The sequence below is a fragment of the Setaria italica genome, chromosome VII (assembly GCF_000263155.2).
Source record: "Setaria italica strain Yugu1 chromosome VII, Setaria_italica_v2.0, whole genome shotgun sequence".
Classification (NCBI taxonomy): domain Eukaryota; kingdom Viridiplantae; phylum Streptophyta; class Magnoliopsida; order Poales; family Poaceae; genus Setaria; species Setaria italica.
The window spans coordinates 32,450,924-32,466,453 of NC_028456.1; the positions used below are offsets into that span (position 1 = coordinate 32,450,924).

The window sequence follows — 15,530 nt, forward strand, 5'->3', positions numbered from 1 at the left end:
TTCTTTTTTTCGAGAATACGCACGTATCTTTGAATTAAGAAAGGAAATAAGTTTTAGTTACAACGCGGACCTCCCGAGCGCACGCACACGGTTCAACACTCTTAGCGATTACATACAGGAAACAACAACTGAAAAACAATGTCCCAAGCGATTAGCTCACTAACTAGTTCGCTGTCTTCCACCGGTACCGGCCATCCTAAGATGGAGAGGTGTTTAGCGCTTGCACAGGACCACAACAGTGCTTCTTCCAGAATGTCTTGTGCCAGTTGTGCAGCCTGCTTAGGAGGACCTCTGCTGAAGACTCGATTCATTACGTTCTTTCCATACCTTCGATGAGACGAGCATGAAGGTAGAGTCCAACCCTTTTCTTTGTTGAGCGTTGATTCTCTGTCGTTTCTCAATCCACCAATCCATGAGACCCATACCTTGAGCTGGTGCCTGGTATTGCAATTGCAGTAGCGAGGTAATGTTTTGCCAGACTTGCTGAGAGTAAGCGCATTGGGCAAAAAGGTGATCAGCAGTCTCCAAATCCTGATTGCATGGCGCACAAGCTGTGTGGTCTTGTAATCCACGGCGACGGATACCTTATTCCTGATACGGCACCGTTCATAATTCCATTGAGTTATACTGCAGATCCCTTCAGTGCCAGTGGTAACTCTTCTTTTAAGTGAACAAATTCTTGAAATCACTAACCTGCACGGAATAACCTCCTCTTATATAAACAGAACTTAATAAAAAAACTCCAAATACTCTAGTCATTGCAATTACAGGAGCAAGACAACTAGGAGTTTGGGGCTTAGCAGAAACAACCAAAGTCCAACACAACCTAATTTGGGAACATCAATGTTTTCTCCAAAAAGAAATAAAACCACAACAGCTCATAAACCACACTTGAAGTCACAATAATCATGCGCACGTACACACACGTATCCATCGACATCCATGCAAATGATCAATTTGCCCGTGCACTTCACGCAATCCAGCTGCATCACGTACGTCAACGTGTGGTGGCACCTAAGCACAGCTAGGTAGCTAATGCATTGACCAAAATTGCAAATGGCAACACGTATCTTAGGACAACTTGTTGGCCTGCAATTAGTTTAGCAAGATTGGCAACAGTCACACGCTCAGCACAGCGCACGGTGATGCATATACAATTAACCAATTTTTTTTATATTTATTTAGATAATGGATAAATAATTAACCAATTATTTTTTTTATATATGGCTCAATAATTTTGTAAGGCTTACGGCAATAATTGAGATCTAGCGGATTAATTGTTGCTTGAGGTATCATATATGGTTGTACTCCTATACATCACGCATGGTGGCCATAGTTGCGTGCTTTTGTCAGAAACGGGTCATGCTGAGTCACTCGTACTGTTCTTCCATTTGTGTTGGATTTATTTATTTATTTATTTATTTACGGAGAAATTATAACATGTTTATTATGATGTTATATATAAATATTTCCTGGAAATAGTTTCTATGATCAATGAGCCATGATGGACAGATCTGGCTCTATTAATTTTCTAGTTGAGGACATTATTGCAGTATATGAAAACCGCATTTCTATGGCTGGGCAATGGTTTGTTGAGTGCACCTACGTAGGTGCAAGGAAAGCCTTCAGTATAATCCTTAAAAAATGAACACTTGTTTAGTTTGTAGAGAAAAAGACACGAGTTGTTTAATTCAATGAAGGCCCTCGCTGGTTATTATTGAGTTATAATTCTAAATGTCCATAGCAAATTTCTTGCAGTTCTTAGAAACAATCATATATATCAGGCCGTCTATTTCAATCTTTGGTACGGAGTACGCACAGAATTAATGTGAAAGTTCAGAGACCTAATTAACATTTCATTTCAGTGCAAGTTTAGCGAAATATATTTAGTTTTGCCAGTGAGAAGAAGTTTAGAATTGTTTTGATTATGCTTTTCAAGCAAAAGGAATGGAATTCCATTTTTCAGATGTGATCAAGGATACTGCAGTGTTCATTACCAACATAACTATTTTCAAGAATTGGGAGGGACAAGTTTCGAGGAGTACTCTAGGATGTAACCCTTCTTTTTATGTTGATTCTAGCCTAGCCATAGGTAACAGAAGCACTTCGCTTTGGCATGTCATGATGGGAAAAAAAAGGGGTCTTCTGCAATTTTGTAACTTTGAGGACGTTATTTATCCTGATCAAGATGCGTGATGAATTTCCTAAAAAAAAAGATGCAAGAACAGAGGTACGGTGCATTGTGCGAAGCCCTTCTTTTTGGGCAATGGTGGTTGTATTCTCATTTTCATCCAATCAAGGCAGCACAAAAACCCATGCAAATCACCTTTTCCGCAAATCTATGGTCTTTTCTGAATTAATTACACACATCAAGTCTCAAATAACAATCAACTTCCAATTATTGAAAGAGTTCTGCTGGGGAGAGAGAACAAATTTGAACTTCACATCAAAGCTTTCATTTGTTGTGGATCACTACCGATTTGGAACTTGGAAGAAGCAAAGTTTTCACTTTGCAAACACCTTGATCGCTGCAACGGACAGGGCGTGTGTGCAGGCAAAAAGGTGTTATATGAAAAAAAAAGAAGTGCAAGAGAGCAAAATTTATTGATCCTTCCCCAAAAAATATCTCCACCTTTTTTAATGTGTGGAAAATTTGAGTGATTTCGACAACAGTTAGTCGATTGATGGACATACCAAATAGACAAATACTCCCTCCATCCCAAATTGTAGGTTGTTTTGGTTTTTTTTCATAGATGTTTGTATTCACCTAAAAATATAGTCTACGTCTAGATACATATAAATATCTATGAATCTAGAAAAAAATTAAAATAACCTATAATTTGAAATGGAGGGAGTACCATTTAGCCTTTGCACATTTTTATGTTTTTGGAATCCATGTGGTGCATCCCCATCCAACTGCACTGAGTGGTCTACCTACACATGTTTGCATTGCAATGTGCACAACCAAAGCACAGCAAAACAGCGTGGCCATGAATGTGCATGAGTGTGGCAGGGAATAATTGAGGCAAGAGAGAGAGAGAGCGAGCACGATAAAAGAAATTGGCCCCATAAAAAAAAATCTTGTATATTAGTAGCGAACATGGGGGTGTAGTTGTAGTGCCCTTGTCCTTCATTAGATGAGTACTCTAGATAAGGTTATCAAACACACGAGACCGACTCTTGATATAACCCTTAAGATCAGAAGCCTAAACTCTTTGTAAATTCCACACCAAACTATGCACATTAGTTTTATCTAAGCTTTGGCCTCTTTTGCCCTCCAAGCAATGCAGTGTCCATGACCATGACCAACCCCATGGCGCTACCTTGGGCTTGCTGCAGCCATGCCTGTCCATGCCACTATATAACCAATGTCTCCCTGCACCCTGAGGAGACCGAAGAGACATATCTAGAGTGAGAAAATTCATCTCTCTCTCTAGAGAGAGAGAGAGGTGGCACCAAAGCTCAAGCTCAAGCTAGAGAGAGAAAGGTACAAATCATCTACACACAGCAATGGGCAACAGCCTTAGGTGCTGCCTCGCCTGCGTCCTCCCCTGCGGCGCGCTGGACCTGATCAGGATCGTCCACCTGAACGGCCGCGTCGAGGAGTACGGCCGGCCGGTGGCCGCCGGCGAGATCCTCGCCGCCAACCCGAACCACGTGCTGAGCAAGCCGTGCTCGCAGGGCGTCGTGCGGAGGATCCTCATCGTCTCCCCGGACTCCGAGCTGGAGCGCGGCGAGATATACTTCCTCATCCCGGCGTCGTCGGTGCCGCCGGAGAAGAAGCAGAAGGGCACCAAGAGCCTCTCCGCCGGCTCGCACAGCGACCAGCTGGTCAAGAAGGAGAGCTACCATGGCAAGGCCGGCGGCCACCCCAAGAGCAATGGCCGCCGTGACTTGGGTGACGCCTTGTCGCAGAAGAGGTCGTCGTCACACCGGCGGCGCATAAGCGCCGGCCGGACGGCAGTGTGGAAGCCACACCTCGAGTGCATTGTTGAGGACAGTTGAGCAGAGGTTGATCCATTTTTTTTCTTTTTTTTTGGTTTTCTGAAATCAAGGGGGGTTGATGTAAGTATGTAACACCATCACCACCAGTATGGTGTTTGCTCTCTTTGTGAGGTTAGTGAGTATTTTTCTACTTTTTTTTGGGTAATTGTATATCCATGTAATGTTTCCCCTTCCTACATATGATGGAAATGGAGAGGGAGGGTTGTCAATTCTTCCTTGTTCTTGTTCTGCAATTTCCTTTATTTTTTTTCCTGTTTTTCAGGGTCTTTCATGGCTTGTGCAGTGGTTGAGGAAGAGAGTAAATGATGAGGGGCACACACATATTTTTCTTTCGAAATAAATAAAACTATTACGAAATGCAAGTTGGTCTGCCTGGAGTTGTTTGCTTGTAGAGACTTTAGGTTCCCGAATGTTTAAGTCTAATCCCAGTGGTTACTGACTTACTGCACTAAATTCATCAACGGAAGCTTTGTTCTCACATATCAAGATAGGGATGTTAGGAGTAGTAAAGAAGTCTTAATCAACACTCTTTTTAATTTTCCATCATACCTTAGTTTCTCAACATCATTTGCTGATCAATAGTGGGAGACATGCATCATTAGACCCTGAATGATTAGAGGGTGTTTTGTTAGATTTTATAAGGAGGTTGACAAAAAAGACAGCCTAGCAAGCAAAGTTTTCAAGCAAAGCCAGCTAGCAGGGTATATAGTTTATGTTTATTCTATCTTTGTAGATGATGCCTTCCTCCTTGAGTTTGTTAATTCCGTACTAGTATTACTCAATGAAGGCTCCCCACAAATGCATTTAACTGGTTCAAAAAGCATCCACAACAAGAGGACGATTGCAATTTAAGTTTGGGAGGAATATAGGAAAATGTTGATGACCCTACCATTGTTTTCTTTATATAGAAAATATTTATCAATTTTGAGCACTAGAGATGGACAGATGGCCACTATCTTTTCCCTTTACATAGAAAGATCAGCTACCGTTTGTGCATTTTGTAATTTGTTCAGTTAGGCTTAGCCCTACTGTTATTCTCTCTCGAAAAAAAGTTGAAATTATTGTATATATGTGATTTGAGAGTCTCCACTAATAGCATTATGATTTCCTTTTCTAGAGGCAAGCTTGGTTTAGTATCTGCTTGAGAAATTTGGCGTGCATCGATTGTCTTCTAAATATTCCTAATATTATCATAATATTGACTTGTGCAAACATATATTCGATACCGTTGAAAATGAAAAGAATCATGCTCATTACACAAAAAGAATTCTGATATTGATTCCGAAAACAAAAGGAAGAGAACCATAAATAGTAATGTTTGGCCATTGGCTAATAGCCCAATACAAAACTTCAGAAAAGACAACCACAGTAGTTCAATGGTCATAGTAGTGTGGTCTTCTCCCATCAATCACCAATACTTGATATTGTGGCTGCAGAAACAGAGAACTGGAGGTCCTCCTTGCCCTGCCCTGACAGAACACACAACCCATGCTCCAGAAACACTTACTATACTCTGTAGCAAAGATCTGAAAAGCTTCAGCTGCTTAAATTATGTATAGTTCTGATCTCAACTTGGAGCTGACTGTTCAACAAAAATATTTCATTCCTCATCACACAACGAGCTACTAAATTCAAATATACTTCCAAAGCTGTAACTATCGCGGTGCTGTTGGCCTTTCTGAATTTTGAGACATATTAGCACTACCAGTAAACTCTCAGTAGAAAATTCAGAGAACCTGCACAATTTTCAGAAGGAAGGTTGCTTGCTTCCATGATTACATCTGTCTACAATCTGCATGTTGACAGCTTTGAGTTTGGTCATCGGCAACAAGAAACATGCACCGTTTGCATGGAAGATGGTAACACATACTCAGCAGTGTGCTTACAGCTCATGCAAACTCTGAACTGAATAAACTTGCGTGGAGCTCTTGGATCAGGCACCACAGTCAGAAGCCACCCATCATCGAGCTGAGAAAACAAATGCGCACGCACACATGCTGCTGCACGAATTAAGCTGCGCGCGCACCAAATCACGCACGGATTCCCATGCCCTATCTTATTACTAGCATTGCCGGCTTGATTTGTTCGCGTTTGTTTACCTCCAAAAGACAGCTAATGATGCTTGGGGTTTCAGTATTAGTCAATGATTGAGGGCCTGCAAGAGATTGAGTAGTAGTAGGGTGTAGAAGTAGAACATTAGTGGTCTGCAGACTAGGATGTTTTTTTGTTCATTTATTGCTCATAATTGGGAGTTAGGGTGGTGGTTAGAGTATAATGGTTTTGTTTGTAGTGGCACCTTTTTTTCCCATGAGAAAGGGGTGTAGAATTTCCGTTTTTTCCTGAACTGCCCTCCACATGCGCCTTTAAGTTAGCTTTTAGAGGAACAAGTTTTAGGCTAATTAATTCATTTGTGATACTCAATTTTGCCGAAACTAGACGAAATATTACACTGTTTTTGTTGCTTGGTTCTCATTTTATTTCTAGAAACATGAATCGTTGTAGTTCTTCATTTGAGTGCATTATACATTTCCTTATCTTACGTGTTTTATGTAAATATATACTTCCTCCGTTCCAAATTGTAGATCGTTTTGATTTTTCTAGGTTTATAGATATTATTATGTACCTAGATATACACTATATCTAGATGCATAATAATATCTATGAATTAAAAAAACTAAAACAGCTTATAATTTGGAATGGAGGGAGTAGTTCTGATAGCATCCTTCTATCTTACCCGGCCACATGGGTTCTTCTCTTTTTAGGTTTTTCTTCGGTTTTTTTTTGGATCAGGTTTTTCTTTCCCTTGAAACGCAGGTTATTCACTCTATATAGAACTTTTATTCAGTATTTATTTGGGCGCATAAATCTCTATTCATATAAGAGCATCTCCAGCGGTCACCTGCTAAATGTTTCCCAGTAATTAGTTAATAGGGATATCCTAATATCACTTTCACTGTTATTGGGAGAGTTGATTTTGCAGTCTCCTAATAATCTAATTCCAATTCAACTACTATATTAGGAGAGCCACAAGTCCTCCTTTATTTAGGGAGAGTTGGGGTGAATTATTGGGTTGTCCTGCTAATTATTAGGAAAAGGGAAATATAAAGTGAGGCTGATGAAGCATTATTTTCTTATCAACGCTCCTAATATGATAGTTGGATCAGAAAAAGGGAAACTGATGGAGATGCTCTTAGTAAAACCTCAGCCAAAGAACAAAGCAAAGCAAACTCAGTGACACTTATTTAAAAATAAAAATAAAGAACCTGTAAGACATGTATTGTAAAATAAATGAGAATAGTGATTATTTTGTCCTTTATACTCGAGACAGAAGCTTCTCTCACTAAAAAAATAATCTTCTTTGTGATATCTTTTTTAAGGATTTCTTTTCTTACAGGAAAGAAAAAAAAGTTAAACCCTGCTGTTGGGGAGCTCTGTATATCTTCCGGGAAGTAGATAACCAATTCATGGTTAAAGCCATATAAGTCCATGTACAATATTTTTTTTAACATTTGTTGACATTCATCAACATTTTTTTAAAAAAAATCTATTACCAACATTTCTTGACATTGATCAACATTTTTTTATATCTATCAACATTTTTCTCTAACTTTTTTACATTCTGCTCAAAATTTTTTACATGCACTAACTTTTTTTATACTTACCAACATTTTTTTGCTCAACATATGTTTAACATCCATCAACTTTTTTACGTAAAAAATGTTGAGATGGTTTATCTAAAATGTTGAGATAGTTTGTTGGGCTATCGTGGGCCAGTTATTGGGCTGCTGCTGAGTTATAGATGGTTAGTCTATCTTCCGGAAGATGGATAGGATTTCCGCTGCGGAAAAAGTCCTTTCAAGGTCCCTCATCTATTGTCGTAATCTGAGTTTCATCCTTCATATGCAAAACCGAGTATCGATCGTCCCTCAAGTTTCAAAGTTTGTTTTGGGTCCCTCAGCTGTTTTGAGGATGGTTTTCACATGATGTATCGCTGGGTCCCACCCACATGTCATACATGTGGTGATGGGGCCACCTGTAATGTGTTCTCTCTCCTTCCCCTCCTGTGTACTCCCTCCTCCTTCCGCTGGGCCACCCACGCCAGCAGTCTCCTCCTCGACCGTCCACTTCGCCGAGTCACCGACGGTCGCCTACAACCCCGCCAGCCATCTCAGCGCTCACGCAGGCTCGGTGTCGGCATGATCACACTAGCTTGGAGGGTAACCTCGGGTCCCTAGCCAGCCACGCGGACAACGACCACCACCTCCTCCCGCCGGCCGGCAAGAGCACATCGCGGGCATGCCCGGTGCCACTTGAGCACGTGCCTACACACCGGCCTCCGATTCATTATCCCCACCTCGAATTTAACATCGTCCGTCCTCCCCACCTTAGATTCGTCATCCTCCATTGCTCCAGACATTGCTATTCGCCCACACCACCGTTACCCCATGCCTAGCCGCTCGTCGCCGCCGCCGCTGCATCTGCGCACCTCTGCGCACCTCGCCGGATCTGAACACCTCACCGCTTGCTCACTACCGCCCCGTGCCTCTTGCACTCGCACTCGCATGCCATCGCCATCGCTAAGGAGGTTGGAGGCCTCGGCGTTGGGCGGCACTGCCGCTATGGAGTGCCTAGGCACCATCGTGTGCTCGAGCCATCGGGGGCCGCTCAAGGGAGGAGAAGAGAGAGGAGGATGAAGAGAGAGGGGGAGGAAGAAAGTCAGTGGACCCAACGCCATGTCATGCGAAACTACCCTCGAAATAGCTGAGGGATAAAAACAAACAGTTTTAGAAGTTGAGGGACGACTGATATCCGGTTTTTGTATATGGGGGATGAAACTCAGACTACAACAACATATGAGGGACCTTGAAAGGACTTTTTCCTTCCGCTGCTGCTGTGCAGCAAAGAGTGAAAACCCAAACAAAGCCCTTATTCAGGCCCATCCAAAGAGAGAACTCGGCCGGATGGTTGGTCAGCCCAATTACCAAATCCTATTTCCACGAGTCGAAGCCCAAGCAACCCACCTCGCCTGTCGCTTCCATCTCCCCGTCGTCCTCCCCGCCGCCGGCGCTGCCCCGGCGGCCGGCCTCCGACGGTCCGGCTCCGGCGCCTCTCTCGCGGTCACCTCTAGCCAGGTCGAATCCTGACCCCTCTACTCCACTTATCTGCTGCTGCCTCTGCGCCGCCACTTCATCACTGGTGCCCCCGGCAGCGCCGTGGCCGTGGGCGGCGAAGGGGCTTAAATCCCCCACTGATTAGTTATATTGGTGCCTAATTGTTATGCAGAAGTTGCTTTTTAGATCTACTGGGACCATGGATCAAGAACAAAAATGGGAAGCACCTTGTGGCATCTATACTTACAAGCATCATTGTAGCATGGGAGTTGACGTCCACGAGATCTTTGTTAAGAAGAGCAGCCTGCGGGTTGTCCTGTCGTACATTGGCGTTGTGTTCCTTCTTGTGAATGTCAGCCAACCATTGCTGGCAAAGGTAAATTCTCTTGTAAGTGTTGATAGGGAAAATTGTGAGATATTTCAAGAACAATCTTGTTATAATTCCTTGGTTACTGACCTCTAGTTTAGTTCATTGAATTGTAGAAAAATCTGGAACCACTGAATTCACATGTTTATTCAGAACAGTTACACAGTTTGCGTTTTCACATAGTTCTTGGTACGAAAATAAACTTATGAGAATCTTCAAGTCATGTTTCCCGTTCTTTTAATGAAGTCCTTAAAATTATAAATTCACATGTGATGGAAGATGCTGTACTTTTGTTTTACTTTGTGTTTTTATGACCTGTATATATAGTGGAAATTTACATGCTTGAACATTGCAGGAGAGCCTATCCCTTGGATCAGTTTGGAATATTACATTTGCCATTCTTGTTGCCAAATGTTTGCAATACAAACCTGTGAAGAAAGGTGAATCCTTCATCATAGATGTTTTTTTCGTATAGCCCTTCTGCATACTGTTAGTAATATGTTTAGTTAATTTGACTGTTAGATTGCTGCATACTCAAAACTCCGAGTAGGACATCCATTCATTGTGCATGAAATTGAGCACTGTATTTCTTGTTTTCTTCCCCCATTTCTTTGTGTGCAGAGTCTGTAGTGATTATGCCAGCTTTTGGGGTTCAGCTAGAGATCCATTTTTGGAGGTATACATATCATCCTGATCTGAAATAATAGATCGTATCTTTTTTATTTCCCTTACCATTTGTTGTAATCTCCATCTTATCGTGTACATCCAGTTATCCACTGTACTTGATAATTGGGGATAATGGCATGTTATTATACTTGAGTTGGACAAGGTAGCCAAAATAGAATGATCACTTTCTCAGTTGAATATATTTAGCACCAATCATTCAAGTCGACTGTTGCAATGAAATCTCTTTTGGAAGTCACTGCTAGTCTGCTACCCAACCAATTAGCAGACCAAGGGCCTCGTCCATCAGCAGCTCTGTGCTAGCTGCTGATGCTGAATAAGCACTTTCTGCTACCCAACAACTACAATGGGGTAATTTCGTTTTACTTTTTCCCAAAACGAGGTCGAGAGAGATGGCAGCAATTCATTCTCTTTTATACACTGGAAGCTCTAGATCACTGATCGCGCATGATAAATGATATGCATTGAGCTGTAGGCTCAACTTTCCTCTAGGAGCATGCTATATCAATACTGGATGTTTGAGCTTATGATTATGAGCAAAACGGAACTCTTACGAGCATTGGGATGCATAAATTGGATTCTGTGTATGACTGGTGCTAAAGATCAATTTATTTAGTTAAATAATTTCTGAAGTATGGGTTGGGGTCTGTCTGACAATTTCTAGATTTTCGCTGTAGCTTTAACAAGATTGGAGTACTGTATTGATAATTATGAGTTTAGGACGAAACTAATATACAGGCATACAGCATATAAGTAGAGAATTATATTTTCTCTACTATGTACTTGTTTTATGACTATTTGTCTATTTCTTCTAGCTTAGAAAATATAGGCTGCTTGAAGCTTTGGTTCCATTTGTTGATTCATTCATATTAAGAATTTAAAACTGTCATTCTTAGTGGAAGAGTTGATCGTCGTTTTGTGCCTATTGGCAAGATTCTGAAGCCACTGATAAATGAGTGTGTGACACCGGTGACCTGTTACTGGAGCTTGGCATTGCTTTTGCGTGATGAAGAGGAACTCCTGCTAGTTTTCCAGGTAAAAACTTCACTTGTTCTTACATATTAGTTCTCTGAAAACAAATTCAGCATTCTGATAGCAAGCTTGATCATGCAGAAATGTCGTCCTCCTGTCAAAATGTTGGTTCCAGTATGGAAAGCTCTCTGCACATTGACAAACTCTGAACGCCTGAGCCCTTCTAGAGTTGATAAACCAAACTCATTAGAAAAATGAGCGATATGGGGCTTCATTGTAGATATATACATTGCTCCAAAGAAGCATCCGCAGCTGATCTAGACTAGATTATATTATTGGAACTATTGGTGATGTCATAAGGATTCACCAGTTCTAGGGGCACTGATTGTTAGAAGGAAGTATTTTGCCTGGTGATTTGGACTGGAAGTACATACTGCTTAACACTAACCATTCATGATTCCATAGTCCTGATATACTAGTACTACTAGCGGATAGCATTCATTTTCTGATGTAATTTTCGGTGCACTCATACCTGTGTATGTGATGCCACATATGAGCAATTCAAATGAACTTTGTGATGTATGGGAAGATGCAAGGTTTTGTTAAACAATCTCAGTTGTCTCCTGTGCCACATAAATGGGAGAATATGAAAATGAAATGTGCACAGTCAAGCATGTGAAGTGTCTGTTCCATGCAGAGATCCAAATGCAGTCAAACACACCACGTACTATGGAGTAGTGAGGGTATGAGATGCACGTGCGCTCCCTCCGATTCCCAACACTTCTGGATGGTTTGCTAAATTGAACATACTTGCGAATGAGGTGAGCTTGACCTTTTTTTTTAAAAAAGAAAGGAACTTTTAGAGTGTATGTGTATTAACTTCAACGAAAGCATTTACTATGCCAGAAGAGCCTTTTATTGCAATATTTTCACAAGGTCTAAAGACAAATAAGAGGCAAAAATACATCGAAGAAGCACAGCCAGTATTCCGTATTAACCTCCGCTACCTCAACCAAAATAAGGAACATTCTCATTCGTGATGGAGCTGTAGTCCGTGGAGCTGGACGCGGCGGCGTACACCGCCGATGACGACGACGACGAGGCCGCCGCCGCCAAAGTTGCCGTTCTTGTCCGCACCGACCTGCTGCCGGCGTGCATCCCCCGGCTGGCTGCCGAGGCCGCAAGGAGCTGGGAGGCGTGCGACGAGGGGAGCACGGTGGCCACCGCCGCCGACGCGGTGGCGGGGCGGTACCTGTGCCTGACGATCTCGGCCCTGACGGTGGCGAGCTCGGCCTCCAGTGCTTGCACCTGCTGCTGCAGGGTGAGGATGGCGCCCATGCAGCCGTACACGGGGTCCCGGAGCCGCAGGTTCGCCTCGTACACCAGGCTGTTCGCCGCGTCGGCGCGTTGGCTCTCGTGCACCTCCTGTGTAGCAGATGAAGACATTTTCAGGATGTGTTGCATAGGAGTGTTGTAATCTCAGCATAATCGTGGCAAATGGAAAATCTTTTGTCTTCAACATTCCTGTTTTGAGCTAGCATAAAAACATAACAACACAATGGGAAAATGTTCAAAATCAGTACGTACTCCAAACTTATCTTTGAAATTTCAAAATCGTGTACATGGACCGTTGACGTAAAATACAAGGAGTCGAGGATAAAGGAGGAGGGAAAAAGAAAACAAACTTCTTGTGATCCAGCTCAAGTTCCAAAGGGATAGGTCAAGAGAATTTAAGGTTCTGAGCGAGAAGAAGTCTGATTTAAAGACTCAAGATTTCAAATTTGTAATTGGCGAGAACTACTCAATCTACAAAAAAAATGGTCTCTTGACTCCTCAGGGTTAGATATAGATCCAATCTCATGAAATAATTAAGCTTCTAAATCAGTTCATAATCATATTAACTCCAAAATTCAGTTCCCAAATTGGGTTCAACCAAAAGGTCGGCAGGCCATGGATTTCGTGGAAGACCTTACCAGGAGCATCTTGGAGACGTTGCTGGCGCCGAAGACCTTGTGCACGGCGGCGAACTTGTGCGGCTCCAGCGGCGAGAAGTAGGGCGAGAAGGGGCACTCCTGGGCGCACCGTCGCCGTAGCAGCTTGCACGCCGCGCACGGCGTGATCGTGTTCAGCGCCGACCCTGGACCGGCGCCGGCAACAGCCCCCGCCCCCGCCGGCAGGCTGCAGCTCCTCCGCGCCGCCGTCATCATCCGGTCCGCCGCCGCAAGCGCTGACTCCCTCTTGATCTTCTTCCCTAGCTCATGGTCTGGCCATTCGCTGAACACAGCATGAGATCATAAGTGAGAATAGGGGTTAGATATTAGGATAACAAAATAACTTGATTGTGACGCTGAAATACTTCTATATGTGAACAAACACTACTTGATCCTTGCATGCTCTTGGAAATTTAAATGAATATGATGATGAGATGTGATAATCATCTAGGTCGATGCATAGTTTTTTTTTCCTGGATGGAGTAGATATACATTTTTGTGCAAAAAGTTGGTGTTTCTTGGATGGATCATAATACTCTACCTTGCAGTGGACATGAAGAAGCTAGGGGAGACAGGGATGGAACTGGGGTGCTTTGGAAAAGGTGGCTTCTAGGTTTTCTGTGTTTGTGCCGGCCGCTTGAGAGTTGAGAGTGTGTGTGACACACACAGAGAGGCTTAAGGGGGAACTAGTAAATGCGTCGGTGTTGTCAAGGGATTGTACTGCAAGATATGTAGGTGTTCTTGCGCCATTTGGAAGCTAGCCTGAGCTGTGTTGACTTCCGGTGTATAGTTTATCATGCGGCTACACTGTAGATGTATGCGTATGGAAGGATGGAATCTTGATATTTATCAACTATCTTAGGGCGATTGTTTTTTTTTTCTTTCGAGCCTTGATCTTAGTGTTTGCTTGTTTTCTTGATCGATCTAGTTTTATCCTAAAACCACCAACACATGTTTTAGCACTACCAAGCAACATTTCACAAACCATGTTGCAAAGTTCTATTAACAAAGAAACATTCCATATCATCAAGATAGGAATTAGTGAAGGATAGATGGAACGTTATTAGAATACATGATTTGCTAGACTTTAATTAGATTGGCAAACTTGATTTTAGTTTTTTTTCATCTGTCTTTTCATGGAAGTTTATATAAGAGATCAACAACAAACTGGCCTACTTTATTTAAATTATCAAAATGGGATTTGGAAATAAGGTAGACAAGGTTAGAGGTGATCACCCTGACGAAGTGGATAAGGATAATATGGAAAATCAAGTTTGATGGGAGCCAAAGTTAGGTGCAAAAACTACAAATTAAACTATTTTATTATAATGCGTTGGAAACTTGAATAGTTAACAGCGTCCACTACTTATGCACCACAGGTTTGTATATAATTTACTATAGTAGTCTAATAATACTTAATACTTGTTCTATCGTACACACATTTTTTTTTGAACCGAACGAGCCAGAAGAGCTGCCGTCCCACAGGTTTGTATATATTTTACTATAGTAGACTAATAATACTAAATACTTGTTCTATCGTCCACTCATTTTTTTTAACCGAACGAGGCAGAAGAGCCGCCGATTATATTAATAAAGAAGATGAAGTCCAGACTAGATGAAAATAAGAAAAAGAAAAAAAAGACGCAGGTACCGGCAGGTTGGATTGGGTCCTTAACGCATGCCGCACCACGCCCTCACACGCAACTCAACTCTACAACACATCGGCCGGTTGAATTGGGACATCAACCATCGCCAAACTCCACTCATCATAACACCTCAGCGACAGAAATGAAGCCTTACCGCAGCCCGTACCACCGTACACACGGTCAAGAAGTCGCCGAAACCTTACAGCGAAACCCTAGCGTCAACGTTGAACCAACAAGCAGACAACACCGCACCGAAAAGGCCACCGCTATGTTGGACCTTCCGCCGTAGTGCCGCTGTAACATCACTCTCCACCTGATAGGGTGATAGCACCGAATCTGGACCTCTCGCAGGCTGCCTCGCAGTCGCCGCCATGATGACGCAATGCATGGGGGCCTCGCCACATCCGCTGTTGGACTCTGCCTCTCTCTTGTCGCCTCGAAGATACACCGCGCGCGGGGGCCTCGCCACTCCTGCTGCAGTACTCCACGTCACGGATCCGTTTCTTTTGTCACTGTCAAAGTATAAAGTGATATTGCCCCGCTCCCCAAGATCTCCATTGCTCAGCCAAGCCGCCGCAGTGTGTCGACCTCGCATCGTTGCTTCACCCTCGTACATAGCCTTCTCCGCCATGTCAGCAAGCCAGAGAAGTCACTTGCGCCATCTTCCGACGATGTATCGCACCGGATAGCCTAGCTAGGCTGAGCAACCCATCGTGATCCGCTGCAAGCCTAGTCGTCCCACGCTGTCGTTGCT

The 15,530-nt window shown here is 42.9% G+C and overlaps 3 protein-coding genes across 4 annotated transcripts; 2 read left to right on the forward strand and 1 right to left on the reverse strand.

Annotated features, from left to right (window-relative positions):
* Positions 1 to 3,246: 3,246 nt before the first annotated feature.
* Positions 3,247 to 4,228, forward strand: LOC101776297. The gene has a single exon (XM_004977075.2). The coding sequence runs from the start codon at positions 3,511 to 3,513 to the stop codon at positions 4,003 to 4,005; it is 495 nt and encodes a 164-aa protein (XP_004977132.1). The 5' UTR covers positions 3,247 to 3,510; the 3' UTR covers positions 4,006 to 4,228.
* Positions 4,229 to 9,004: 4,776 nt separating this feature from the next.
* Positions 9,005 to 11,746, forward strand: LOC101776695. Of its 2 annotated transcripts, none has more exons than XM_004977076.2 (6): positions 9,005 to 9,137; positions 9,289 to 9,492; positions 9,839 to 9,923; positions 10,105 to 10,159; positions 11,064 to 11,202; positions 11,281 to 11,746. In XM_004977076.2, the coding sequence occupies exons 2-6, from the start codon at positions 9,316 to 9,318 to the stop codon at positions 11,395 to 11,397; spliced, it is 573 nt and encodes a 190-aa protein (XP_004977133.1). In that variant the 5' UTR covers positions 9,005 to 9,137; positions 9,289 to 9,315; the 3' UTR covers positions 11,398 to 11,746. The 2 variants fall into 2 exon arrangements, with proteins under 2 accessions (XP_004977133.1, XP_022683793.1); XM_022828058.1 differs by having other exon boundaries at positions 9,021 to 9,137; positions 9,303 to 9,492.
* Positions 11,747 to 12,100: 354 nt separating this feature from the next.
* Positions 12,101 to 13,814, reverse strand: LOC101777109 (LOB domain-containing protein 15). The gene is made up of 3 exons (XM_004977077.2): positions 13,672 to 13,814; positions 13,113 to 13,413; positions 12,101 to 12,564 (listed from the first exon to the last, which is right to left on the reverse strand). Exons 1-3 carry the CDS (start codon positions 13,683 to 13,685, stop codon positions 12,148 to 12,150), a joined length of 732 nt encoding a protein of 243 aa, XP_004977134.1. The 5' UTR covers positions 13,686 to 13,814; the 3' UTR covers positions 12,101 to 12,147.
* Positions 13,815 to 15,530: the final 1,716 nt, after the last annotated feature.